The sequence below is a fragment of the Salvelinus fontinalis genome, unplaced genomic scaffold, assembly GCF_029448725.1.
Source record: "Salvelinus fontinalis isolate EN_2023a unplaced genomic scaffold, ASM2944872v1 scaffold_0027, whole genome shotgun sequence".
Taxonomy (NCBI): Eukaryota; Metazoa; Chordata; class Actinopteri; order Salmoniformes; family Salmonidae; genus Salvelinus; species Salvelinus fontinalis.
This window is the reverse complement of record NW_026600236.1, coordinates 379,359-405,637: the sequence shown is the minus strand read 5'-3', so window position 1 is coordinate 405,637 and position 26,279 is coordinate 379,359. Positions and strand designations below refer to the sequence as shown.

At 46.2% G+C, this 26,279-nt stretch overlaps 1 protein-coding gene across 1 annotated transcript in view; it reads left to right on the top strand.

Moving 5' to 3' along the window:
* LOC129842261 (uncharacterized) overlaps positions 1-25,962 on the top strand; it is a 53,694-nt gene extending 27,732 nt beyond the window's left edge. Inside the window, exon 3 of the mRNA XM_055910738.1 lies at positions 25,899-25,962. Coding sequence (XP_055766713.1) covers positions 25,899-25,962 — 64 coding nt within the window. The remainder of the gene's footprint in view (positions 1-25,898) is intronic.
* Positions 25,963-26,279: the final 317 nt, after the last annotated feature.

Sequence of the window (26,279 nt, the reverse complement as noted above, 5' to 3'; positions counted from 1 at the left end):
CCGCTCACGCAACCCTGCTGGTTCTGAGATTGACGGTGGCATGATGAGTGAGCGAGCATGAGATCTGACCGCTACAGTTAATATCTTAGGCCTTTAGCGCAGCAGGTTAACACGGTCCTGTTGCGGGTACAAACCCAGTTTGGTCACACTCACTTCCTGCTGGATTATGTGGTTAAGAACAGAACATTTCATTTCCCCTTGGCTATGGAAAAGTACATATTTTTAACAATTGTTTTTGTATTTTGTTTGTATTTACAAATGCTGGTTTTGTTGTTGTGTATCTCCTAGTTTTCCCAATGGTGCCAGTGTGTGGAAGCTTGCTCTGTTCACAATACTAACCACATGATGTCAGACCCAACCCACCCTCACACCAGACGTTGATTTTGATCTGAACAGGCTGTAAAAGTCTCGGCGGCAGCAGCCTGGATGAGTTTGTGATCGTGAATTCCAAGAAAATGTACGATAATTACATAGTACAGTGGGGCAATCTGTTTAGTATCCCTAAGCGCTATAGCACATGGACAGTCCAGACAACTTAAATTGAGCTGTAGATGAATGTGCTTGTGTTTTGTGTGTAATAGTCCCGGGCATTTATTCACTGGGCAAAGTAACAATAGAGCGGTCTGAAAAAGCTCTGAAGGCCTTGAGGCCGATAGGTAAAGCTTATTAAAGAGCAGTGATGCTATGATGAAGGCCCTGAGGCCGATAGGTAAAGCTTATTAAAGAGCAGTGATGCTATGATGAAGGCCCTGAGGCCGATAGGTAAAGCTTATTAAAGAGCAGTGATGCTATGATGAAGGCCCTGAGGCCGATAGGTAAAGCTTATTAAAGAGCAGTGATGCTATGATGAAGGCCCTGAGGCCGATAGGTAAAGCTTATTAAAGAGCAGTGATGCTATGATGAAGGCCCTGAGGCCGATAGGTAAAGCTTATTAAAGAGCAGTGATGCTATGATGAAGGCCCTGAGGCCGATAGGTAAAGCTTATTAAAGAGCAGTGATGCTATGCTGAAGGCCCTGAGGCCGATAGGTAAAGCTTATTAAAGAGCAGTGATGCTGTGATGAAGGCCCTGAGGCCGATAGGTAAAGCTTATTAAAGAGCAGTGATGCTATGCTGAAGGCCCTGAGGCCGATAGGTAAAGCTTATTAAAGAGCAGTGATGCTATGATGAAGGCCCTGAGGCCGATAGGTAAAGCTTATTAAAGAGCAGTGATGCTATGCTGAAGGCCCTGAGGCCGATAGGTAAAGCTTATTAAAGAGCAGTGATGCTATGATGAAGGCCCTGAGGCCGATAGGTAAAGCTTATTAAAGAGCAGTGATGCTATGATGAAGGCCTTGAGGCCGATAGGTAAAGCTTATTAAAGAGCAGTGATGCTATGATGAAGGCCCTGAGGCCGATAGGTAAAGCTTATTAAAGAGCAGTGATGCTATGATGAAGGCCCTGAGGCCGATAGGTAGAGCTTATTAAAGAGCAGTGATGCTATGATGAAGGCCCTGAGGCCGATAGGTAAAGCTTATTAAAGAGCAGTGATGCTATGCTGAAGGCCCTGAGGCCGATAGGTAAAGCTTATTAAAGAGCAGTGATGCTATGCTGAAGGCCCTGAGGCCGATAGGTAAAGCTTATTAAAGAGCAGTGATGCTATGACGAAGGCCCTGAGGCCGATAGGTAAAGCTTATTAAAGAGCAGTGATGCTATGACGAAGGCCCTGAGGCCGATAGGTAAAGCTTATTAAAGAGCAGTGATGCTATGACGAAGGCCCTGAGGCCGATAGGTAAAGCTTATTAAAGAGCAGTGATGCTATGCTGAAGGCCCTGAGGCCGATAGGTAAAGCTTATTAAAGAGCAGTGATGCTATGCTGAAGGCCCTGAGGCCGATAGGTAAAGCTTATTAAAGAGCAGTGATGCTATTACGAAGGCCCTGAGGCCGATAGGTAAAGCTTATTAAAGAGCAGTGATGCTATGACGAAGGCCCTGAGGCCGATAGGTAAAGCTTATTAAAGAGCAGTGATGCTATGCTGAAGGCCCTGAGGCCGATAGGTAAAGCTTATTAAAGAGCAGTGATGCTATGCTGAAGGCCCTGAGGCCGATAGGTAAAGCTTATTAAAGAGCAGTGATGCTATGATGAAGGCCCTGAGGCCGATAGGTAAAGCTTATTAAAGAGCAGTGATGCTATGCTGAAGGCCCTGAGGCCGATAGGTAAAGCTTATTAAAGAGCAGTGATGCTATGCTGAAGGCCCTGAGGCCGATAGGTAAAGCTTATTAAAGAGCAGTGATGCTATGCTGAAGGCCCTGAGGCCGATAGGTAAAGCTTATTAAAGAGCAGTGATGCTATGATGAAGGCCCTGAGGCCGATAGGTAAAGCTTATTAAAGAGCAGTGATGCTATGATGAAGGCCCTGAGGCCGATAGGTAAAGCTTATTAAAGAGCAGTGATGCTATGCTGAAGGCCCTGAGGCCGATAGGTAAAGCTTATTAAAGAGCAGTGATGCTATGATGAAGGCCCTGAGGCCGATAGGTAAAGCTTATTAAAGAGCAGTGATGCTATGCTGAAGGCCCTGAGGCCGATAGGTAAAGCTTATTAAAGAGCAGTGATGCTATGCTGAAGGCCCTGAGGCCGATAGGTAAAGCTTATTAAAGAGCAGTGATGCTATGCTGAAGGCCCTGAGGCCGATAGGTAAAGCTTATTAAAGAGCAGTGATGCTATGCTGAAGGCCCTGAGGCCGATAGGTAAAGCTTATTAAAGAGCAGTGATGCTATGCTGAAGGCCCTGAGGCCGATAGGTAAAGCTTATTAAAGAGCAGTGATGCTATGATGAAGGCCCTGAGGCCGATAGGTAAAGCTTATTAAAGAGCAGTGATGCTATGATGAAGGCCCTGAGGCCGATAGGTAAAGCTTATTAAAGAGCAGTGATGCTATGCTGAAGGCCCTGAGGCCGATAGGTAAAGCTTATTAAAGAGCAGTGATGCTATGATGAAGGCCCTGAGGCCGATAGGTAAAGCTTATTAAAGAGCAGTGATGCTATGCTGAAGGCCCTGAGGCCGATAGGTAAAGCTTATTAAAGAGCAGTGATGCTATGCTGAAGGCCCTGAGGCCGATAGGTAAAGCTTATTAAAGAGCAGTGATGCTATGCTGAAGGCCCTGAGGCCGATAGGTAAAGCTTATTAAAGAGCAGTGATGCTATGCTGAAGGCCTTGAGGCCGATAGGTAAAGCTTATTAAAGAGCAGTGATGCTATGCTGAAGGCCCTGAGGCCGATAGGTAAAGCTTATTAAAGAGCAGTGATGCTATGATGAAGGCCCTGAGGCCGATAGGTAAAGCTTATTAAAGAGCAGTGATGCTATGCTGAAGGCCCTGAGGCCGATAGGTAAAGCTTATTAAAGAGCAGTGATGCTTGCCACAGCGGTGTGTGGGTTTCTTCTTTTTTTCCTCATAGAACAGTCTGGAAAATGTGTGTGTTTTTGTGTATTTTCTCTGTTGTTATATATACAATGTACTTACAGTGAGCTCTAAAAGTGGATTTGAAATGATACAATCATACATTCTCGAAGGTTAAAGTGCAGACTGTCATCTTTACTAGTCCCCCCATTCTAAGAGACCAAAAGTATTAGGACAAATTCACTTATGTGTATTAAAGTTAAATATTTGGTCCCATATTCATAGCACGCATATCAGGCTTGTGACTCTACACCTTGCTTTATCACTGAACGATCCCTTTAATTAAGGCTGTAGAGATTGCCTTTTGAAAACACTGCTTTATCAATGAACTATCCCTTTAAGGCTGTAGAGATTGCGTTTTAAAAACACCTTGCTTTATCAATGAACGATCCCTTTAAGGCTGTAGAGATGGCCTTTTAAAACACCTTGATTAACACTGAACTATCCCTTTAAGGCTGTAGAGATTGCCTTTTAAAAACACCTTGCTTTATCAATGAACGATCCCTTTAAGGCTGTAGAGATGGCCTTTTAAAACACCTTGATTAACACTGAACTATCCCTTTAAGGCTGTAGAGATGGCCTTTTAAAAACACCTTGATTAACACTGAACTATCCCTTTAAGGCTGTAGAGATGGCCTTTTAAAAACACCTTGATTAACACTGAACTATCCCTTTAAGGCTGTAGAGATGGCCTTTTAAAAACACCTTGATTAACACTGAACTATCCCTTTAAGGCTGTAGAGACGGCCTTTTAAAAACACCTTGATTAACACTGAACAATCCCTTTAAGGCTGTAGAGATGGCCTTTTAACATTTCAAAAACTCCTTTCCTTCTCCCCTCCTTTTTTTTTATCAGCGTCTTGGAAATTGAGTTGCAAAGGTGGTGTGAAAGTTAAAGTTACAACGAAAAACTTAACAAGAGCACACCTCAAAGATAAGCGTGCATAACATACTCATAAAACAGTCCTTGAAAACGTTGTCCTCATTTGAACTATTTATGACAGTTTTGGTCAGAAGGTTGTGGGCTGGCCACTAGCAGACACAACCCAAACCCAATCATATTTTATTCTCAAACTCCCCGATTCGTGTTCAGTTAAATTAAAAACATACAGGCATTTATTTAAAAAAATTTAACACTGTTATTTCAGGTGACATAAAACCATAAGCTATTATTACAGTACTGGCTGTCATACTGTACATGTACTGTAGCCAACTGTCCTGCTGTTGTCACACCTTATATAACATATCATTTGGTAATGTCAGTGTCCCAAGTTATCCCCTATTCCCCACATAGTCCCTGTAGGGCTCTGGTCAGAAGTAGTTCACTACGTAGAGCATACGTTTCCATTTGGGACGTAGCTACTGTATCTGGCCAGGGCGCTGGCGATGGTGTAGCGTAGAGCATAGATGGATGTCTGGCGTTATACCTCCATCTGTCTGTCCCCTCTGTGGATTTGAATTGTTATGGAGAGGAGCATCTATTCTATTCGTTCCATTTGTGCCAGGCACGCTTAATCAAGCCCAGATAAAGTATTTGAAATGATCTCGATTAGTGTTTGAACCTGAGGTCTGGAAAGAAGATTGTCACTGCCTCTCTGCCTCGCTGCACGTCCCCGTCTCTGATATCAGGGTGTTCCAGAGGGAGAGCTTTCCAAATGCAGATCATCCAGGGTCACAAGGAAAACTTTGGGAGAGAGAGAGAGAGAGGGGTAGAAGACACGGGAACTAGGAGGGGAAAAGCATAGAGAGGCTGATTTTGGCATTAGTTCCATTATGTACAACTGGAGCAGGTCGTGATTCTGCAGTATGAAGGGTAAAGTGGTTTTGATACTTTACAGGATAGAAGTATAACACACTGTATAAGGTACTTAGTACATCTACACGTATGGCACATTGTTCTCTCATCTAAACATCATCTGCCATGACGACTGACTGGGGACGTGGCTTATTTTCTGTATTTATGCAGTTAATTAGCTTGCTGTCCCCCAAACACACTGATTATATATATATATATATAGCGAGAGAGAGAGAGAGAGAGAGAGAGAGAGAGAGAGAGAGAGAGAGAGAGAGAGAGAGAGAGAGACAGAGAGAGAGAGAGAGAGAGGAGAGAGAGAGAGAGGAGAGAGAGAGGAGAGAGGAGAGAGGAGAGAGAGAGAGAGAGAGACAGAGAGAGAGAGAGAGAGAGAGAGAGAGAGAGAGAGAGAGAGAGAGAGAGAGAGAGAGAGAGAGAGAGAGAGAGAGAGAGAGAGAGAGAGAATGAATGCCTGGAGTTTACCTCTCCACCAATCAGAACGCATCTCTCCAGGCCCCTCCACCAATCGGAACATAACTCTTCAGATTGGAGCGGAAGCAACAACACAGAGAGCATCATGGGAGTCCACGTGCCATGGTTAAAAGCAGAGAAAGGGAAGAGAGGAAACCACATGATATAATAACAGTAATTCTGTGACCCAGCTACATAGGCTACATTATAATGTGAATTAACAAGGAGGGTAACAGGGTGACAAGACACTCAGAGCATTACAGTACAGTACATTACAGAACAATACAGTACATTACAGTACAATACAGTACAATATATTACAGAACAATACAGTACATTACAGTACAATACAGTACAATACAGTACATTACAATACAGTACAGTACATTACAGAACATTACAGTACATTACAGTACAATACAGTACATTACAGAACAATACAGTACATTACAGTACAATACAGTACATTACAGAACAATACATTACATTACATTACAATACAGTACAATACAGTACAATACATTACAGTACAATACAGTACAATATAGTACATTACAGAACAGTACATTACAGAACAATACATTACAGAACATTACAGTACATTACAGAACAATACAGTACATTACAGAACAATACATTACATTACAGAACAGTACATTACAGTACAATACAGTACAATACATTACAATACAATACATTACAGAACAATACAGTACATTACAGCACATTACAGTACAATACAGTACATTACAGAACAATACAGTACAGTACATTACAGAACAATACAGTACATTACAGTACAATACAGTACAATACATTACAGTACAATACAGTACAATACAGTACATTACAGAACAGTACATTACAGAACAATACATTACAGAACAATACAGTACATTACAGAACAATACAGTACATTACAGAACAATACAGTACATTACAGTACAGTACATTACAGAACAATACAGTACATTACAGAACAATACATTACATTACAGAACAGTACATTACAGTACAGTACAATACAGTACATCACAGTACAATACAGTACAATACATTACAGAACAATACAGTACAATACATTACAGAACAATACAGTACATTACAGAACAATACATTACATTACAGTACATTAAAGTACAATACAGTACAATACATTACAATACAATACATTACAGAACAATACAGTACATTACAGTACAATACAGTACAATACAGCACAGTACATTACAGAACAATACAGTACATTACAGTACATTACAGTACAATACAGTACAATACATTACAGTACAATACAGTACAGTGCAATACAATACATTACAGTACAGTACAATACAGTACATTACATTACAGCATATTATAGTAAAATACAGTACAGTAGAGTACATTACAGAACAATACAGTACATTACAGTACAATACAGTACAATATATTACAGTAAATACAGTACAGTACAGAACAATACAGTACATTACAGTACAATACAGTACAATATATGACAGTAAATACAGTACAGTACAATACAGTACATTACAGTACAGTACAGTGCAGTACAGTACATTACAGTACAATACAGTACATTACAGTACATTACAATACAGTACAATACAGTACAGTACAGTACAATACAGTACATTATAATACATTACAATACAATACAGTACAGTACAGCACAGTATGTTAGAGAGCAGTACAATACAATATAGTGTAATACAATGCAGTATAGTTTTAGAATGGAAGTGTTATGTGCTGACAGGCATCTGGCAGGTTTCTGATGAGAACAAGGAAATGTCCGCCTGTGGGTGGGCATTCCACATTTCTCCATGTATCAGATCTTGTTGTTTTTGTCAGGTCCTGATATTATTTTTGGTTGTGTGTAGAACACTCCTTTCCCTTGGTTGGTATCTGAACCAGACTGTAGCAGTGCCGTTGGCAGGACTGTGTGGCTTCAACAGGCCTGCAGAAATGGAGACCGTGAACACCTTTTTTTTTAACGTGTGCTCTGCATGCATATGTGTGTTTCGGGATCTGTGTAATCTGTGTGAAATACGTGTCTCTCTCAAAAAGCATTCTAGTTTGCTCTGTTTTTTTGTTAATTCTTTCCAATGTGTCAAGTAATTATCTTTTTGTTTTCTCATGATTTGGTTGGGTCTAATTGTGCTGCTGTCCTGGGGCTCTGTGGGGTCTGTTTGTGTTTGTGAGCAGAGCCCCAGGACCAGCTTGCTTCGGGGACTCTTCTCCGGGTTCATCTCTCTTTGGGGTCTGTTTATGTTTGTGAACAGAGCCCCACGACCAGCTTGCTTCGGGGACTCTTCTCCGGGTTCATCTCTCTGTGGGGTCTGTTTATGTTTGTGAACAGAGCCCCAGGACCAGCTTGCTTCGGGGACTCTTCTCCGGGTTCATCTCTCTGTGGGGTGTGTTTATGTTTGTGAACAGAGCCCCAGGACCAGCTTGCTTCGGGGACTCTTCTCCGGGTTCATCTCTCTTTGGGGTTTGTTTATGTTTGTGAGCAGAGCCCCACGACCAGCTTGCTTCGGGGACTCTTCTCTGGGTTCATCTCTCTGTGGGGTCTGTTTATGTTTGTGAACAGAGCCCCACGACCAGCTTGCTTCGGGGACTCTTCTCCAGGTTCATCTCTCTGTGGGGTCTGTTTATGTTTGTGAACAGAGCCCCAGGACCAGCTTGCTTCGGGGACTCTTCTCCAGGTTCATCTCTCTGTGGGGTCTGTTTATGTTTGTGAACAGAGCCCCAGGACCAGCTTGCTTCGGGGACTCTTCTCCGGGTTCATCTCTCTGTGGGGTCTGTTTATGTTTGTGAACAGAGCCCCAGGACCAGCTTGCTTCGGGGACTCTTCTCCGGGTTCATCTCTCTGTGGGGTCTGTTTATGTTTGTGAACAGAGCCCCACGACCAGCTTGCTTCGGGGACTCTTCTCCGGGTTCATCTCTCTGTGGGGTCTGTTTATGTTTGTGAACAGAGCCCCACGACCAGCTTGCTTTGGGGACTCTTCTCCGGGTTCATCTCTCTGTGGGGTCTGTTTGTGTTTGTGAACTGAGCCCCAGGACCAGCTTGCTTCGGGGACTCTTCTCCGGGTTCATCTCTCTGTGGGGTCTGTTTGTGTTTGTGAACAGAGCCCCACGACCAGCTTGCTTCGGGGACTCTTCTCCGGGTTCATCTCTCTGTGGGGTCTGTTTGTGTTTGTGAGCAGAGCCCCACGACCAGCTTGCTTCGGGGACTCTTCTCCGGGTTCATCTCTCTGTGGGGTTTGTTTACGTTTGTGAGCAGAGCCCCACGACCAGCTTGCTTCGGGGACTCTTCTCCGGGTTCATCTCTCTGTGGGGTTTGTTTATGTTTGTGAACAGAGCCCCAGGACCAGCTTGCTTCGGGGACTCTTCTCCGGGTTCATCTCTCTGTGGGGTGTGTTTATGTTTGTGAACAGAGCCCCACGACCAGCTTGCTTCGGGGACTCTTCTCCGGGTTCATCTCTCTGTGGGGTCTGTTTGTGTTTGTGAACAGAGCCCCACGACCAGCTTGCTTCGGGGACTCTTCTCCGGGTTCATCTCTCTGTGGGGTCTGTTTATGTTTGTGAACAGAGCCCCAGGACCAGCTTGCTTCGGGGACTCTTCTCCAGGTTCATCTCTCTGTGGGGTCTGTTTATGTTTGTGAACAGAGCCCCAGGACCAGCTTGCTTCGGGGACTCTTCTCCAGGTTCATCTCTCTGTGGGGTCTGTTTATGTTTGTGAACAGAGCCCCAGGACCAGCTTGCTTCGGGGACTCTTCTCCGGGTTCATCTCTCTGTGGGGTCTGTTTATGTTTGTGAACAGAGCCCCACGACCAGCTTGCTTCGGGGACTCTTCTCCGGGTTCATCTCTCTGTGGGGTCTGTTTATGTTTGTGAACAGAGCCCCACGACCAGCTTGCTTCGGGGACTCTTCTCCGGGTTCATCTCTCTGTGGGGTCTGTTTATGTTTGTGAACAGAGCCCCACGACCAGCTTGCTTCGGGGACTCTTCTCCGGGTTCATCTCTCTGTGGGGTCTGTTTATGTTTGTGAACAGAGCCCCAGGACCAGCTTGCTTCGGGGACTCTTCTCCGGGTTCATCTCTCTGTGGGGTCTGTTTGTGTTTGTGAACAGAGCCCCACGACCAGCTTGCTTCGGGGACTCTTCTCCGGGTTCATCTCTCTGTGGGGTCTGTTTGTGTTTGTGAGCAGAGCCCCACGACCAGCTTGCTTCGGGGACTCTTCTCCGGGTTCATCTCTCTGTGGGGTTTGTTTATGTTTGTGAGCAGAGCCCCACGACCAGCTTGCTTCGGGGACTCTTCTCCGGGTTCATCTCCCTGTGGGGTGTGTTTGTGAACAGAGCCCCAGGACCAGCTTGCTTCGGGGACTCTTCTCCGGGTTCATCTCTCTGTGGGGTGTGTTTATGTTTGTGAACAGAGCCCCACGACCAGCTTGCTTCGGGGACTCTTCTCCGGGTTCATCTCTCTGTGGGGTCTGTTTGTGTTTGTGAACAGAGCCCCACGACCAGCTTGCTTCGGGGACTCTTCTCCGGGTTCATCTCTCTGTGGGGTCTGTTTATGTTTGTGAACAGAGCCCCAGGACCAGCTTGCTTCGGGGACTCTTCTCCAGGTTCATCTCTCTGTGGCGTCTGTTTATGTTTGTGAACAGAGCCCCAGGACCAGCTTGCTTCGGGGACTCTTCTCCAGGTTCATCTCTCTGTGGGGTCTGTTTGTGTTTGTGAACAGAGCCCCACGACCAGCTTGCTTCGGGGACTCTTCTCCGGGTTCATCTCTCTGTGGGGTCTGTTTGTGTTTGTGAGCAGAGCCCCACGACCAGCTTGCTTCGGGGAATCTTCTCCGGGTTCATCTCTCTGTGGGGTTTGTTTATGTTTGTGAGCAGAGCCCCACGACCAGCTTGCTTCGGGGACTCTTCTCCGGGTTCATCTCTCTGTGGGGTTTGTTTATGTTTGTGAACAGAGCCCCAGGACCAGCTTGCTTCGGGGACTCTTCTCCGGGTTCATCTCTCTGTGGGGTGTGTTTGTGAACAGAGCCCCAGGACCAGCTTGTTTCGGGGACTCTTCTCCAGGTTCATCTCTCTGTGGGGTGTGTTTATGTTTGTGAACAGAGCCCCACGACCAGCTTGCTTCGGGGACTCTTCTCCAGGTTCATCTCTCTGTGGGGTGTGTTTATGTTTGTGAACAGAGCCCCAGGACCAGCTTGCTTCGGGGACTCTTCTCCGGGTTCATCTCTCTGTGGGGTTTGTTTATGTTTGTGAACAGAGCCCCAGGACCAGCTTGCTTCGGGGACTCTTCTCCAGGTTCATCTCTCTGTGGGGTTTGTTTATGTTTGTGAACAGAGCCCCACGACCAGCTTGCTTCGGGGACTCTTCTCCGGGTTCATCTCTCTATGGGGTCTGTTTATGTTTGTGAACAGAGCCCCACGACCAGCTTGCTTCGGGGACTCTTCTCCGGGTTCATCTCTCTGTGGGGTCTGTTTATGTTTGTGAACAGAGCCCCACGACCAGCTTGCTTCGGGGACTCTTCTCCGGGTTCATCTCTTTGTGGGGTCTGTTTATGTTTGTGAACAGAGCCCCACGACCAGCTTGCTTCGGGGACTCTTCTCCGGGTTCATCTCTCTGTGGGGTCTGTTTATGTTTGTGAACAGAGCCCCACGACCAGCTTGCTTCGGGGACTCTTCTCCGGGTTCATCTCTCTGTGGGGTCTGTTTATGTTTGTGAACAGAGCCCCACGACCAGCTTGCTTCGGGGACTCTTCTCCGGGTTCATCTCTCTTCAACAGCTCTTTTCTGGATTTTGATAATTAGTGGGTATCGGCCTAAGTCTGCTCTGCATGCATTATTCTGGAGTTATACATTGTACACTGAGGATATTTTTGCAGAATTCTGCATGCAGATTCTCAATTTGGTGTATTGTCCCATATTGTGAATTCTTGGTTGGTGAGCTGACACCAGACCTCACAACCATAAAGGGCAATGGGTTCTATAACTGATTCAAGTATTTTTAGCCAGATCCTAATTGGTATGTCGAATTATATGTTCCTTTAAATGGCATAGAAGGCCCTTCTTGCCTTGTCTCTCAGGTCATTCACAGCTTTGTGGAAGTTACCTGTGGCGCTGATATTTAGGCCAAGGTATGTATCGTTTTTTGTGTGCTCTAGGGCAACGGTGTCTAGATGGAATTTGTATTTGTGGTCCTGGCGACTAGACCTTTTTTGGAACACCATTCATTTGGTCTTGATGAGATTTACTGTCAGGGCCCAGGTCTGGCAGAATCTGTGCAGAAGATCTAGGTGCTGCTGTAGGCCCTCCTTGGTTGGTGACAGAAGTACCAGATCATCAGCAAGCAGTAGACATTTGACTGTCTGTCTGTCTGTCTTTCTGTCTGTCTGTCTGTCTACTCTCTATCTTTCTATCTCCAAATCTCTACCAAATCTCTACCAACATGTTAAATGTGAAACCAGAGGGAATAAAATTCTAGATCACCTGTACTCCACACACAGCGACGCGTACAAAGCTCTCCCTCGCCCTCCATTTGGTAAATCCGACCACAACTCTATCCTCCTGATTCCTGCTTACAAGCAAACATTTAAGCAGGAACCACCAGTGACTCGGTCTATAAAAAAATGGTCAGATGAAGCAGATGCTAAACTACAGGACTGCTTTGCTATCACAGACTGGAACATGTTCCGGGATTCTTCCGATGGCATTGAGGAGTACACCACATCAGTCACTGGCTTTATCAATGAGTGCATTGAGGACGTCGTCCCTACAGTGACTGTACGTACATACCCCAACCAGAAGCCATTACAGGCAACATTCGCACTGAGCTAAAGGGTAGAGCTGCCGCTTTCAAGGTGCGAGACTCTAACCCAGAAGCTTACAAGAAATCCCGCTATGCCCTGCGACGAACCATCAAACAGACAAAGCGTCAATACAGGGCTAAGATTGAATCATACTACACCGGCTCAGACGGTCGTCGGATGTGGCAGGGCTTGCAAACTATTACAGACTACAAAGGGAAGCACAGCCGCGAGCTGCCCAGTGACACGAGCCTACCAGACGAGCTAAATCACTTCTATGCTCGCTTCGAGCCAAGCAACACTGAGGCATGCATGAGAGCATCAGCTGTTCTGGACGACTGTGTGATCACGCTCTCCGTAGTCGACGTGAGTAAGACCTTTAAACATGTCAACATACACAAGGCCGCAGGGCCAGATGGATTATCAGGACGTGTGCTCCGGGCATCTGCTGACCAACTGGCAGGTGTCTTCACTGACATTTTCAACATGTATGTCACGTTCCTGACCTGTTTTCCTTTGTTTTGTATTCATTTTAGTTGGTCAGGGCGTGAGTTGGGTGGGTTTGTCTATGTTTTGTATTTCTATGTGGGGTTTTGTGTTCGGCCTGGTATGATTCTCAATTAGAGACAGGTGTGTATTGTTTGTCTCTAATTGAGAGTCATACAAAGGCAGCCAGGGTTTCACTGTTGTTTTGTGGGTGTTTGTTCCTGTGTCCTCACAGGACAGTTGAAGGTTAGTCACGTTTGTTGTTTTGTAGTTTGTAGTGTCTTGTTTGCTGTGTGTTCATTAAAAGATGGCTTATTTCCCTCAATCCGCATCTTGGTCCTATCCATGCTCCTCCTCGTTAAAGGGGGAGAACAACATTGACAGCCTTTACAGAAACACCCACCACAACAGGACCAAGCGGATTGAGGAGAGAGAACAAGAACTAAAGCAATGGAGAGAAGAGGAATGGAGTTGGGAGCAAATTTTCAATGGAGAAGGACCCTGGGCTAAGGTTGGTGTGAATCGCCGCTCTCGGGAGGAGAGGAAGGCAGCCACAGCCCAGGAGCGCAGGTATGAGGGTACGCGGCTAGCACGGAAGCCCGAGAGGCTCACCCAAAAATTTCTTGGGGGGGGGCTAAAGGGGAGTGTGGCGAAGCCGGGTTGGATACCTGAGCCAACTCCCCGGGCTTGCCGTGGAGTAAGAGGGCGTCGTACTGGTCAGACACCGTGTTATGCGGTGAAGCGCACGGTGTCCCCAGTACGCGTGCTTAGCCCAGTGCGGGCTATTCCACCTTGCCGCACTGGGAGGGCTAGGTTGGGCATCGAGCCGGATGCCATGAAGCCGGCCCAACGTATCTGGCCTCCAGTACGTCTCCTCGGGCCGGCGTACATGGCACCAGCCTTACAGGTGGTGTCCCCGGTTCGCCTGCATAGCTCAGTGCGGGCTATTCCACCTCGCCGCACTGGCAGGGCTACGGGGTCCATTCAACCTGGTAAGGTTGGGGAGGCTCGGTGCTCAAGAGCACGTGTCCTCCTTCACGGTCCGGTATATCCGGCGCCACCTTCCCACCCCAGCTCAGTACCACCAGTGCCTACACCACGCACCAGGCTTCCAGTGCATCTCCAGAGCCCTGTTCCTCTTCCACGTACTCTCCCTATGGTGCGTGTCTCCAGCCCGGTGCCTCCAGTTCCGGCACCACGCACCAAGCCTCCTGTGCATCTCCAGAGCCCTGGACGCACTGTTCCTTCTCCCCGCACTCGCCCTGAGGTGCGTGCCCTCAGCCCGGTACCTCCAGTTCCGGTACCACGCACCAGGCCTAGAGTGCGCCACGAGAGTCCAGTGTGCCCTGTTCCTGTTCCCCGCACTCGCCCTGAGGTGCGTGCCCTCAGCCCGGTACCTCCAGTTCCGGTACCACGCACCAGGCCTATAGTGCGTCTCAGCCGGCCAGAGTCTGCCGTCTGCCCAGCGGTGCCTGAACGGCCCGTCTGCCCAGCTCCGTCTGAGCCATCTGTCTGCCCAGCGCCGTCTGAGCCATCTGTCTGCCCAGCGCCGTCTGAGCCATCTGTCTGCCCAGCGCCGTCTGAGCCATCTGTCTGCCCAGCGCCGTCTGAGCCATCTGTCTGCCCAGCGCCGTCTGAGCCATCTGTCTGCCCAGCGCCGTCTGAGCCATCTGTCTGCCCAGCGCCATCTGAGTCAGCCGTCTGCCACGAGCCATTAGAGCCGCCCGTCTGTCCCGAGCCAGTAGAGCCGTCCGTCAGTCAGGAGCCGCTAGAGCCGTCCGTCAGTCAGGAGCTGCCAGAGACGCCCGCCAGTCAGGAGCTGCCAGAGACGCCCGCCAGTCAGGAGCTGCCAGAGACGCCCGCCAGTCAGGAGCTGCCAGAGACGCCCGCCAGTCAGGAGCTGCCAGAGACGCCCGCCAGTCAGGAGCTGCCAGAGACGCCCGCCAGTCAGGAGCTGCCAGAGACGCCCGCCAGTCAGGAGCTGCCCGACAGTCCGGAGCTGCCGTACAGTCCGGAGCTGCCCTACAGTCCGGAGCTGCCACTCAGCCCGGACCTGCCGGAGTCCCTCAGCCAGGACCTGCTGGAGTCCCTCAGCCAGGACCTGCTGCCCCTTATCCCGGTGTTGCCCCTTATCCCGGTGTTGCCCCTTGTCCCGGTGCTGCCCCTTGTCCCGGTGCTGCCCCTTGTCCCGGTGCTGCCCCTTGTCCCGGTGCTGCCCCTTGTCCCGGTGCTGCCCCTTGTCCCGGTGCTGCCCCTTGTCCCGGTGCTGCCCCTTGTCCCGGTGCTGCCCCTTGTCCCGGTGCTGCCCCTTGTCCCGGTGCTGCCCCTTGTCCCGGTGCTGCCCCTTATCCCGGTGCTGCCCCTTGTCCCGGTGCTGCCCCTTATCCCGGTGCTGCCCCTTATCCCGGTGCTGCCCCTTCATTTAGGTGGGGTTAGTGGGAGGGTGGTCATTGGGAGGGGGATAAAGAAGCGGGGATTGATTATGGTGGGGTGGGGACCTCGTCCACCGCCAGAGCCGCCACCGTGGACAGACGCCCACCCAGACCCTCCCCTAGACTTTGTGCTGGTGCGCCCGGAGTTCGCACCTTAAGGGGGGGGTTCTGTCACGTTCCTGACCTGTTTTCCTTTGTTTTGTATTCATTTTAGTTGGTCAGGGCGTGAGTTGGGTGGGTTTGTCTATGTTTTGTATTTCTATGTGGGGTTTTGTGTTCGGCCTGGTATGATTCTCAATTAGAGACAGGTGTGTATTGTTTGTCTCTAATTGAGAGTCATACAAAGGCAGCCAGGGTTTCACTGTTGTTTTGTGGGTGTTTGTTCCTGTGTCCTCACAGGACAGTTGAAGGTTAGTCACGTTTGTTGTTTTGTAGTTTGTAGTGTCTTGTTTGCTGTGTGTTCATTAAAAGATGGCTTATTTCCCTCAATCCGCATCTTGGTCCTATCCATGCTCCTCCTCGTTAAAGGGGGAGAACAACATTGACAGCCTTTACAATGTATTTGATTGAGTCTGTAAAACCAACATGCTTCAAGCAGACCACCATAGTCCCTGTGCCCAAGAACACAAAGGCAACTTGCCTAAATGACTACAGACCCGTAGCACTCACGTCCGTAGCCATGAAGTGCTTTGAAAGGCTGGTAATGGCTCACATCAACACCATTATCTCAGAAACCCTAGACCCACTCCAATTTGCATACCGCCCAAACAGATCCACAGATGATGCAATCTCTATTGCACTCCACACTGCCCTTTCCCACCGGGACAAAAGGAACACCTATGTGAAAATGCTGTTCATTGACTACAGCTCAGCGTTCAACACCATAGTACCCTCAAGACTCATCACCAAGCTAAGGAACCTGGGACTAAACCTCTCCCTCTGCAACTGGGTCCTGGACTTCCTGACAGGCCGCCCCCAGATGGTGAGAGTAGGTAGCAACACATCTGCCACGCTGATCCTAAACACTGGAGCTCCCCAGGGGTGCGTGCTCAGTCCCCTCCTGTACTCCCTGTTCACCCACGACTGCATGGCCAGGCACGACTCCAACACCATCATTAAGTTTGCTGACGACACAACAGTGGTAGGCCTGATCACCGACAACGACGAAACAGCCTATAGGGAGGCCAGAAAAGCAACCTATCCCTCAACATAACCAAGACTAAGGAGATGATTGTGGACTACAGGAAAAGGAGCACCGAGCACGTCCCCATTCTCATCGACGGGGCTGTAGTGGAGCAGGTTGAGAGCTTCAAATTCCTTGGTGTCCACATCAACAACAAACTAGAATGGTCCAAACACACCAAGACAGTCCTGAAGAGGGAACGACAAAACCTATTCCCCCTCAAGAAACTAAAAAGATTTGGCATGGGTCCTGAGATCCTCAAAAGGTTCTACAGCTGCAACATCGAGAGCATCCTGACCGGTTGCATCACTGCCTGGTACGGCAATTGCTCGCCCTCCAACCGCAAGGCACTTCAGAGGGTAGTGCGTATGGCCCAGTACATCACTGGGGCAAAGCTACCTGCCATCCAGGACCTCTACACCAGGCGGTGTCAGAGGAAGGCCCTAAAACTTGTGAAAGACCCCAGCCACCCCAGTCATAGACTGTTCTCTCTACTACCGCATGGCAAGCGGTACCGGAGTGCCAAGTCTAGGACAAAAAGGCTTCTCAACAATTTTTACCCCCAAGCCATAAGACTCCTGAACAGGTAACCAAATGGTTACCCGGACTATTTGTATTGTGTGCCCACTCAACCCCTCTTTTACGCTGCTGCTACTCTCTGTTTATCTTACATGCAAAGTCACTTTAACTATACATTCATGTACATACTACCTCAATTGGCCCGACCAACCAGTACTCCCACACATTGGCTAACCGGGCTATCTGCATTGTGTCCCACCCACCACCCGCCAACCCCTCTTTTACGCTACTGCTACTCTCTGTTCATCATATATGCATAGTCACTTTAACGATACCTACATGTACACACTACCTCAATAAGCCTGACTAACAGGTGTCTGTATATAGCCTCGCTACTCTTTTTTCAAATGTCTTTTTACTGTTGTTTTATTTATTTACCCCTACCTGTCCCAGACCTGCTGTTTTCAACTCTTAATGATCGGCTATGAAAAGCCAACTGAGATTTATTCCTGATTATTATTTGACCATGCTTGTCATTTATGAACATTTTGAAAATCTTGGCTCTCTCTAATTTTCTCCTTCTCTCTTTCTCTCGGAGGACCTGAGCCCTAGGACCATACGTCGGGACTACCGGCCGTGGTGACTCCTTGCTGTCCCCAGTCCGCCTGGCCTTGCTGCTATTCCAGTTTCAGCTGTTCTGCCTGCGGTTATGGAACCGCCACCTGTCCCAGACCTGTTGTTTTTCAACTCTTAATGATCAGCTATGAAAAGCCAACTGAAAATTATTCATGATTATTATTTGACCATGCTTGTCACTTATGAACATTTTTGAACATCTTGGCATAGTTCTGTTATAATCTCCACCCGGCACAGCCAGAAGAGGACTGGCCACGCCTCATAGCCTGGTTCCTCTCTAGGTTTCTTCCTAGGTTTTGGCCTTTCTAGGGAGTTTTTCCTAGCCACCGTGCTTCTACACCTGCATTCTAGCTGTTTGGGGTTTTAGGCTGGGTTTCTGTACAGCACTTCGAGATATTATCTGATGTACGAAGGGCTATATAAAATAAAATTGATTGATTGATTGACTTACCTACACACACACACATACCTTTTTTCTCGCACCATTGTTTAGAGCCTGTAAGTAAGCATTTCACTGTAAGGTCTACACCTGTTGTATTCGGCGCAGCGGACAAATACACTTTGATTTGATTTGATCTCTACTCTCTTCTCTACTCTTTCTGTCAATTCAATTCAATGGGCTTTATTGGCATGGGAAACATATGTTTAGACACATCTCATTTTTACCCCCCGGGAAAGTAGAGAGAGAGTGGCTCAATCGACACAGCAGCAGGACCCAGCGAAACAGAGGCAGGCAGGCAGGCAGACACTTTCATTACAGGAATCACGAGGATAATCTACTTTACTGTTTTACCAAATCATTGTTTTAGCCTCCTAAAAAACATGTTTTTAGTGAGGTGAATGAATGTGCATCCAATCATTTATTTTACTCCCACAGCGAGGTGTCAAAGCGTGGCAAAACGCGACTAGATGGTGGCAGACTAGAGCCATGCCTTGTAGGCTTTTCACCTTGGGCATACTCTGTAACTTTAGTGTTCCTTCAATGAAAATGGCCTCCATCTTCGCAATCAACAGTAGCCTTGGCCAAGGCTCCTCTCTCTCTCTCTCTCCTCAGTCCCGGTCAATTTGGCTACAGTTTTATTTATCAGCTTCTCATTTATTTCATCGGTGAAAAAAGCCTGCAATTACCAGCTAATGGAATCCTTGTGCCCCAGTGGCTTTCCATACCCCTCCTACACACACACCGTGGCGGGCTGACACAATGCAGTGGAGATACAGATTCTGCGCCAACCGTAATCATTTGACATTTTTTGCTATTTTTATATAGGGACATAAAACTAAAACTGAGGGGCCAAAGTACCCTTTTGCCCCCTCGTGAAGCCAGGTATGCCGTGATGTGTTGTGATCTACATTCAAATGAATAGACATGAAAGTCCACAGAATAGTAAAGATAACTAGATTGTATACAATCAAGTTTATTTTATATAGCCCTTCGTACATCAGCTAATATCTCGAAGTGCTGTACAGAAACCCAGCCTAAAACCCCAAACAGCAAGCAATGCAGGTGTAGAAGCACGGTGGCTGGCAAAAACTCCCTAGAAAGGCCAAAACCTAGGAAGAAACCTTGAGAGGAACCAGGCTATGAGGGGTGGCCAGTCCTCTTCTGGCTGTGCCGGGTGGAGATTATAACAGAACATGGCCAAGATGTTCAAAATGTTCATAAATGACCAGCATGGTCAAATAATAATCAGGAATAAATGTCAGTTGGCTTTTCATAGACGATCATTAAGAGTTGAAAACAGCAGGTCTGGGACAGGTAGCACGTCCGGTGGACAGGTCAGGGTTCCATAACCGCAGGCAGAACAGTTGAAACTGGAACAGCAGCAAGGCCAGGTGGACTGGGGACAGCAAGGAGTCATCATGCCCGGTCGTCCTGACGCATGGTCCTAGGGCTCAGGTCCTCCGAGAGAGAGAAAGAAAGAGAGAAGGAGAGAATTAGAGAGAGCATACTTAAATTACCTTATTAGGTAGTAGTAACTTAATATATCTTAACCATTATTAATTAATACGTTTTTGAATTATACAATAAGAACAACAGGAAGTCCTTAGAAGGAATGTTGAACATGACCTGTCCAACTTGATTTGCTGTCTAGTCAACCGTGTCGTGTCAACCGTGTCGTCTCAACCGTGTCGTGTCAACCGTTTAATGGAAAACACACATTGTGAAACTATGATTCGTCACACCCATCTTGTTTCGGATGTAAATATGATAAGGTCACTTTGACCTTGACCTATATTAACATTATGTGACATTGACACACTTGAGAGCAGGTTAAAAAGATAACTGTAATCTACAGTCACTTTTATGGTGTTCCAATCTGCTACAGTACTGCTAGTAAAACACAGGACAGGTAATTAGGTGTTAGGATTCCCCCCGGTACATTCCGTTCTCCAGCTCCAGAGGTCTACGTCACCGGCCTTCTAGGCGTCACTAAACTGGATCATTACCACCGACGCACACCTGCTCTTTTACCAGAGCTAATGTGTTCTATTCTCCTACATTAATTTCGCATTTCCACAAACTTCAAAGTGTTTCCTTTCAAATGGTAACAAGAATGTGCATATCCTTGCTTCAGGTCCTGAGCTACAGGCAGTTAGATTTGGGTATGTCATTTTAGAAGAAATTTGAAAAAAAGTGTCCGATCCTTTATTAAGGTTAGATACAGAAAAAACATTTCCGTAACACCTTCTTGTTCCAATCTGCTACAGTACTGTCAATAAAACACAGGACAGGTATTAAGGTTAGATACAGAAACACTGTTTCCATAACACCTTCTTGTGTCGTGTTTCTAAAATGAAACATCAATTAAGATGACATGACCTGTGTCAAATATTTTCAATCTTAATTTAGTTTCTCTGACAGGCTACAGTGAAACTCACAGCATAGTTTTTGAAGTGCAAACTCCAAAATGAATCATCAGGCAAACTTTAAATAATTTTTCATATTATGTATTTGACCCAGATATGTCCTGTATGTGACCCAGATATGTCCTGTATTTGACCCAGATATGTCCTGTATGTGACCCAGATATGTCCTGTATTTGACCCAGATATGTCCTGTATGTGACCCAGATATGTCCTGTATTTGACCCAGATATGTCCTGTATGTGACCCAGATATGTCCTGTATTTGACCCAGATATGTCCTGTATTTGACCCAGATATGTCCTGTATGTGACCCAGATATGTCCTGTATTTGACCCAGATATGTCCTGTATGTGACCCAGATATGTCCTGTATTTGACCCAGATATGTCCTGTATTTGACCCAGATATGTCCTGTATTTGACCCAGATATGTCCTGTATGTGACCCAGATATGTCCTGTATTTGACCCAGATATGTCCTGTATTTGACCCAGATATGTCCTGTATTTGACCCAGATATGTCCTGTATGTGACCCAGATATGTCCTGTATTTGACCCAGATATGTCCTGTATTTGACCCAGATATGTCCTGTATGTGACCCAGATATGTCCTGTATTTGACCCAGATATGTCCTGTATTTGACCCAGATATGTCCTGTATTTGACCCAGATATGTCCTGTATGTGACCCAGATATGTCCTGTATTTGACCCAGATATGTCCTGTATTTGACCCAGATATGTCCTGTATTTGACCCAGATATGTCCTGTACTTGACCCAGATATGTCCTGTACTTGACCCAGATATGTCCTGTACTTGACCCAGATATGTCCTGTACTTGACCCAGATATGTCCTGTATTTGACTGAGGTCTGCATGACTCAGAGAGCTCAGTTCAGCAACTGGAAGGTGTTGCAATGTAACTCCGGTAAGCCTACTTACACACCAATGCTGTAAACAGACTCATAGGGACTATATTTTAACAAACATAACGTAATGGTAAATAGAAGAGGAGGTGGTAACGTTATAGGATCAGGGGTTTGTCAGAAATATTTCCACTATCTCAATTATCGGCACACTTGCTGGCGTTGGCGCGAAACGGTTGGGTTTTAATGAATAAACAAGTTGTGGGGGGTGTCGAGGCTTGGGCCCCATCACTGGCCAATCAGAACGTGCTCCATGGTGAAAATATGTGGAAACTTCAAGTTTAACAGTGTATCGCCGTGGAAACAACTCCAATTCCAATGTTAGCTTTTTATAGTTTGTTGAAAGGCGTACAGAAACGAAATAACAAAATGTAGACCCATCTTTGCTAAATGCGTTAACTTGAACCCATTTGCAGTCTGCATTTTTCTAAGCAGTTGCACGGCTTCAGTAGCATTCACACTGATATAGGGGCTAGGCCTACTGTAAATTACATTAAGATTGATAATGGACATGCCATTGTCAATAAGAAGGAAATAAATTAATTATTGATAAGGCCTAAAAAGAGAACAAATAATTTGAATCAAATTCTAAACAAAAAACGAAACAACAAGTTGTTTTAAATAGGCTCTGTCACACTTACAGACACCATCATTTCTCCCCGTGGACGTATACTATTGAGACAACGCAGACCAGGGAGGGTTTTACGCACGTCCAAACTTTTTCACAGTAGCTGGACAAAGATCCAATATAAAGAGACAGAGAGAATGTCCTCTCACCGTTTCTGCTCCTAAATAGGCTTATGTTTTATAGACATAATTGGAACCCTCTTACAGATCAGACGGCATTGACACATCTCCAGAAGTTGCATTGTATGAGCGCCACGAACGTTGTCACCATAATATCAAGCAAAGTGAATCATTCTAATAAGATTTTTTATTTTATTTTTGGTTATATTTTATTACAACCAATATGTTTTTTCTTTTAACAACAATAGCAATATATACATGTAAAATGTAATGATATCATAAAATCACCAGGATAAAAAAAAGTCAGGCGTTGCTGTTGAACCTGCCTTCGTTATAGTAGACTTAAGGGAGGGGCTTAGGTTTTGAACATGTGAAACGGAACACAAGCAATTGTTACAGGCTGCAGATAAATTCTAAATACGAGGTTAACCGTTATTTTTATGCTTCTAAATAAGAATTATAAAGGCATCAAAAGCACATTATGATATTCTTGTTCCATGCGCATATGGGTAATGTTCGTCACGGCAGGATGGCCTAAAATGACCAGTCGCGCCCCTCTGTGGCCGAATACAGGTGGGTGGTGTCGGCCCCATTAGGGGGTCTCAGATTCATTTACAGCAGTCAACAGAGCAGACAAACAGAAACCTAACCCTAACCCCAACCCCAACCCTGACCCCAACCCTGACCCCAACCCTGACCTCAAACCTGACCTCAACAATAACCCTGACCCCAACACTTACTTTAACCCTAACCCTAACCCCAACACTAACCTTAACCATAAGCCTGATCCCAAAACCAACACTATCCCTGACCTCAACACTGACCCTAACCCTGACCCTTACCCTGACCTCAACCCCATAGGGCTCTGGTAAATATACAGGAAATAGGGTGCCATTTGGGATACCCCCTCAGACAAGTGTTATGTATGATACCCCCTCAGACCAGTGTTATGTATGATACCCCCTCAGACCAGTGTTATGTATAATACCCCCTCAGACCAGTGTTATGTATAATACCCCCTCAGACCAGTGTTATGTATGATACCCCCTCAGACCAGTGTTATGTATGATACCCCCTCAGACTAGTGTTATGTATGATACCCCCTCAGACTAGTGTCATGTATGATACCCCCTCAGACCAGTGTTATGTGTGATACCCCCTCAGACCAGTGTTATGTATGATACCCCCTCAGACCAGTGTTATGTATGATACCCCCTCAGACCAGTGTTATACCCCCTCAGACCAGTGTTATGTATAATACCCCCTCAGACCAGTGTTATGTATAATACCCCCTCAGACTAGTGTCATGTGGTGAGTTGTGGTTTGTTGTGGTGGGTTGGGGTGTGGTGTGTTGTGGTGCGGTGTGTTGTGGTGTGGTTTGTTGGGGTTTGTTGTGAATGCCAAGTGTAATTTAACCTATTTTATGCAACTCCAGACCTTTAACTTAGAGAAACTATGTACAGTTGAAGTCGGAAGTTTACATACACCTTAGCCAAATACATTTAAACTCAGTTTTTCACAATTCCTGACATTTACTCCTAGTAAAAATTTCCTGTCTTAGGTTAGTTAGAAACACCATTTCATTTGAAGAATGTGAAATGTCAGAATAATAGTAGAGAGAATTATTTATTTCAGCTTTTATTTCTTTCATCACATTCCTAGTGGGTCAGAAGTTTACATACACTCAATTAGTATTTGGTAGCATTGCCTGTAAATTGCTCGCACACGCTTTTTCAATTCTGCCCACAAATTTTCTATGGGATTGAGGTCAGGGCTTTGTGATGGCCTCTCCAATACCTTGACTTTGTTGTCCTTAAGCCATTTTGCCACAACTTTGGAAGTATGCTTGGGGTCATTGTCCATTTGGAAGACCCATTTGCGACCAAGCGTTAACTTCCTGACTGATGTCTTGAGATGTTGCTTCAGTATATCCACATCATTTTACTGCCTCATGATGCCTTCTATTTTGTGAGACACACCAGTCCCTCCTGCAGCAAAGCACCCCCACAACATGATGCTGCCACCCCCGTGCTTCACGGTTGGGATGGTGTTCTTCGGCTTGCAAGCATCCCCCTTTTTCCTCCAAACATCATTATGGCCAAACCGTTCTATTTGTAACGGCTGTCGTCTTCCTCCTCGTCTGAGGAGGAGACGTTTGAAGGATCAGAGGACTCAGAGGAGGTAATTACCTCAGAGGAGGTTGAAAACAACCACCCACAAAACCCAACAGAAAACAGGATACCTAAATATGGTTCCCAATCAGGGACAACGATTGACAGCTGCCTCTGATTGAGAACCATATCAGGCCAAACACAGAAAACCAACATAGAAATAGAAAACAGATTACCCACCCAACTCACGCCCTGACCACACTAAAACAAAGAAAATGCAAAAGAACTATGGTCAGAACGTGACACTATTTTTGTTTCATCAGACCAGAGGACATTTTTCCAAAAAGTACGATCTTTGTCCCCATGTGCACTTGCAAACCGTAGTCTGGCATTTTTATGGCGGTTTTGGAGCAGTGGCTTCTTCCTTGCTGAGTGGCCTTTCAGGTTAGGTCGATATAGGACTCATTTTACTGTGGATATAGATACTTTGGTACCTGTTTCCTCAAGCAGCTTCACAAGGTCCTTTGCTGTTGTTCTGGGATTGACTTGCACTTTTCGCACCAAAGTACGTTCATCTCTAGGAGAAAGAATGCGTCTCCTTCCTGAGCGGTATGATGGCTGCGTGGTCCCATGGTGTTTATACTTGCGTACTATTGTTTGTACATATGAACGTGGTACCTTCAGGCATCTGGAAATTGCTCCCAAGGATGAACCAGACTTGTGGAGGTCTACATTTCTTTTTCTGAGGTCTTGGCTGATTTCTTGTGATTTTCCCATGATGTCACACAAAGAGGCACTGAGTTTGACATTAGGCCTTGAAATACATTCACAGGTACACCTACAATTGACTCAAATTATGTCAATTAGCCTATCAGAAGCTTCTAAAGCATTGACATAATTTTCGGGAATTTTCCAAGCTGTTTAAAGGCACAGTCAACTTAGTGTATGTAAACTTCTGACCCACTGGAATTGTGATACAGTGAATTATAAGTGAAATAATCTGTCTGTAAACAATTGCTGGAAAAATGACTTGTGTCATGCACAAAGTAGATGTCCCAACCGACTTGCCAAAACTATAGTTTGTTTAAACAAGATGATTGTGGAGTGGTTGAAAAACGCGTGTTAATGACTCCAACCTAAGTGTATGTAAACTTCCCGACTTTAACTGTATACCCTAGGGGAAGGAAAGGGAAATTATTGGCCTGGTTCCCATCACTCCGTACACTGTATAGAGTCAAACCTAGAACTTACCTTTGTGGATTCAATTTATGTTCTTGGTTTCTCATGACTTGGAGCGGATTAGGTTGAAATTGCCCCTGATCTTGGGTCAGTTTCCCTACTGATGGTTTAAGGCCTTCAATAGATCCTTGAACTATAAACAGTATGCCTTATGGTTGAAACCTATCTGTATCTGTGTTCAGAACAGATTTGTTGTTTGCTTTGCCTGCATGGATAATGACTCAAATGTCTCCTAGGTGAAATCTCCCCTAGGAACACTTCTCAGATCCGCTTCCCCTCCCCCAATCCTCAACTCACCATGTCCACAGGGTCATGAGATGAGCATCCTGACAAAATGGAAGCCAAGTTTGAGTCTCTCCACAGACATAAATTACACACACACACCATTGTCCTTCAATGTTATGTCACTAGAGTATTTATACAGTATAACCCTGCACACATGCAAGCAAGCACTCTCTCTCTCTCTGTCTCTCGCCCTCTCTCTCTGTCTCTCGCCCTCTCTCTCTGTCTCTCGCCCTCTCTCTCTGTCTTGCCCTCTCTCTCTCTCTCTCTCTCTCTCTCTCTCTCTCTCTCTCTCTCTCTCTCTCTCTCTTTCTCTCTCTCTCACTCTCTCGCCCTCTCTCTCTGTCTCTC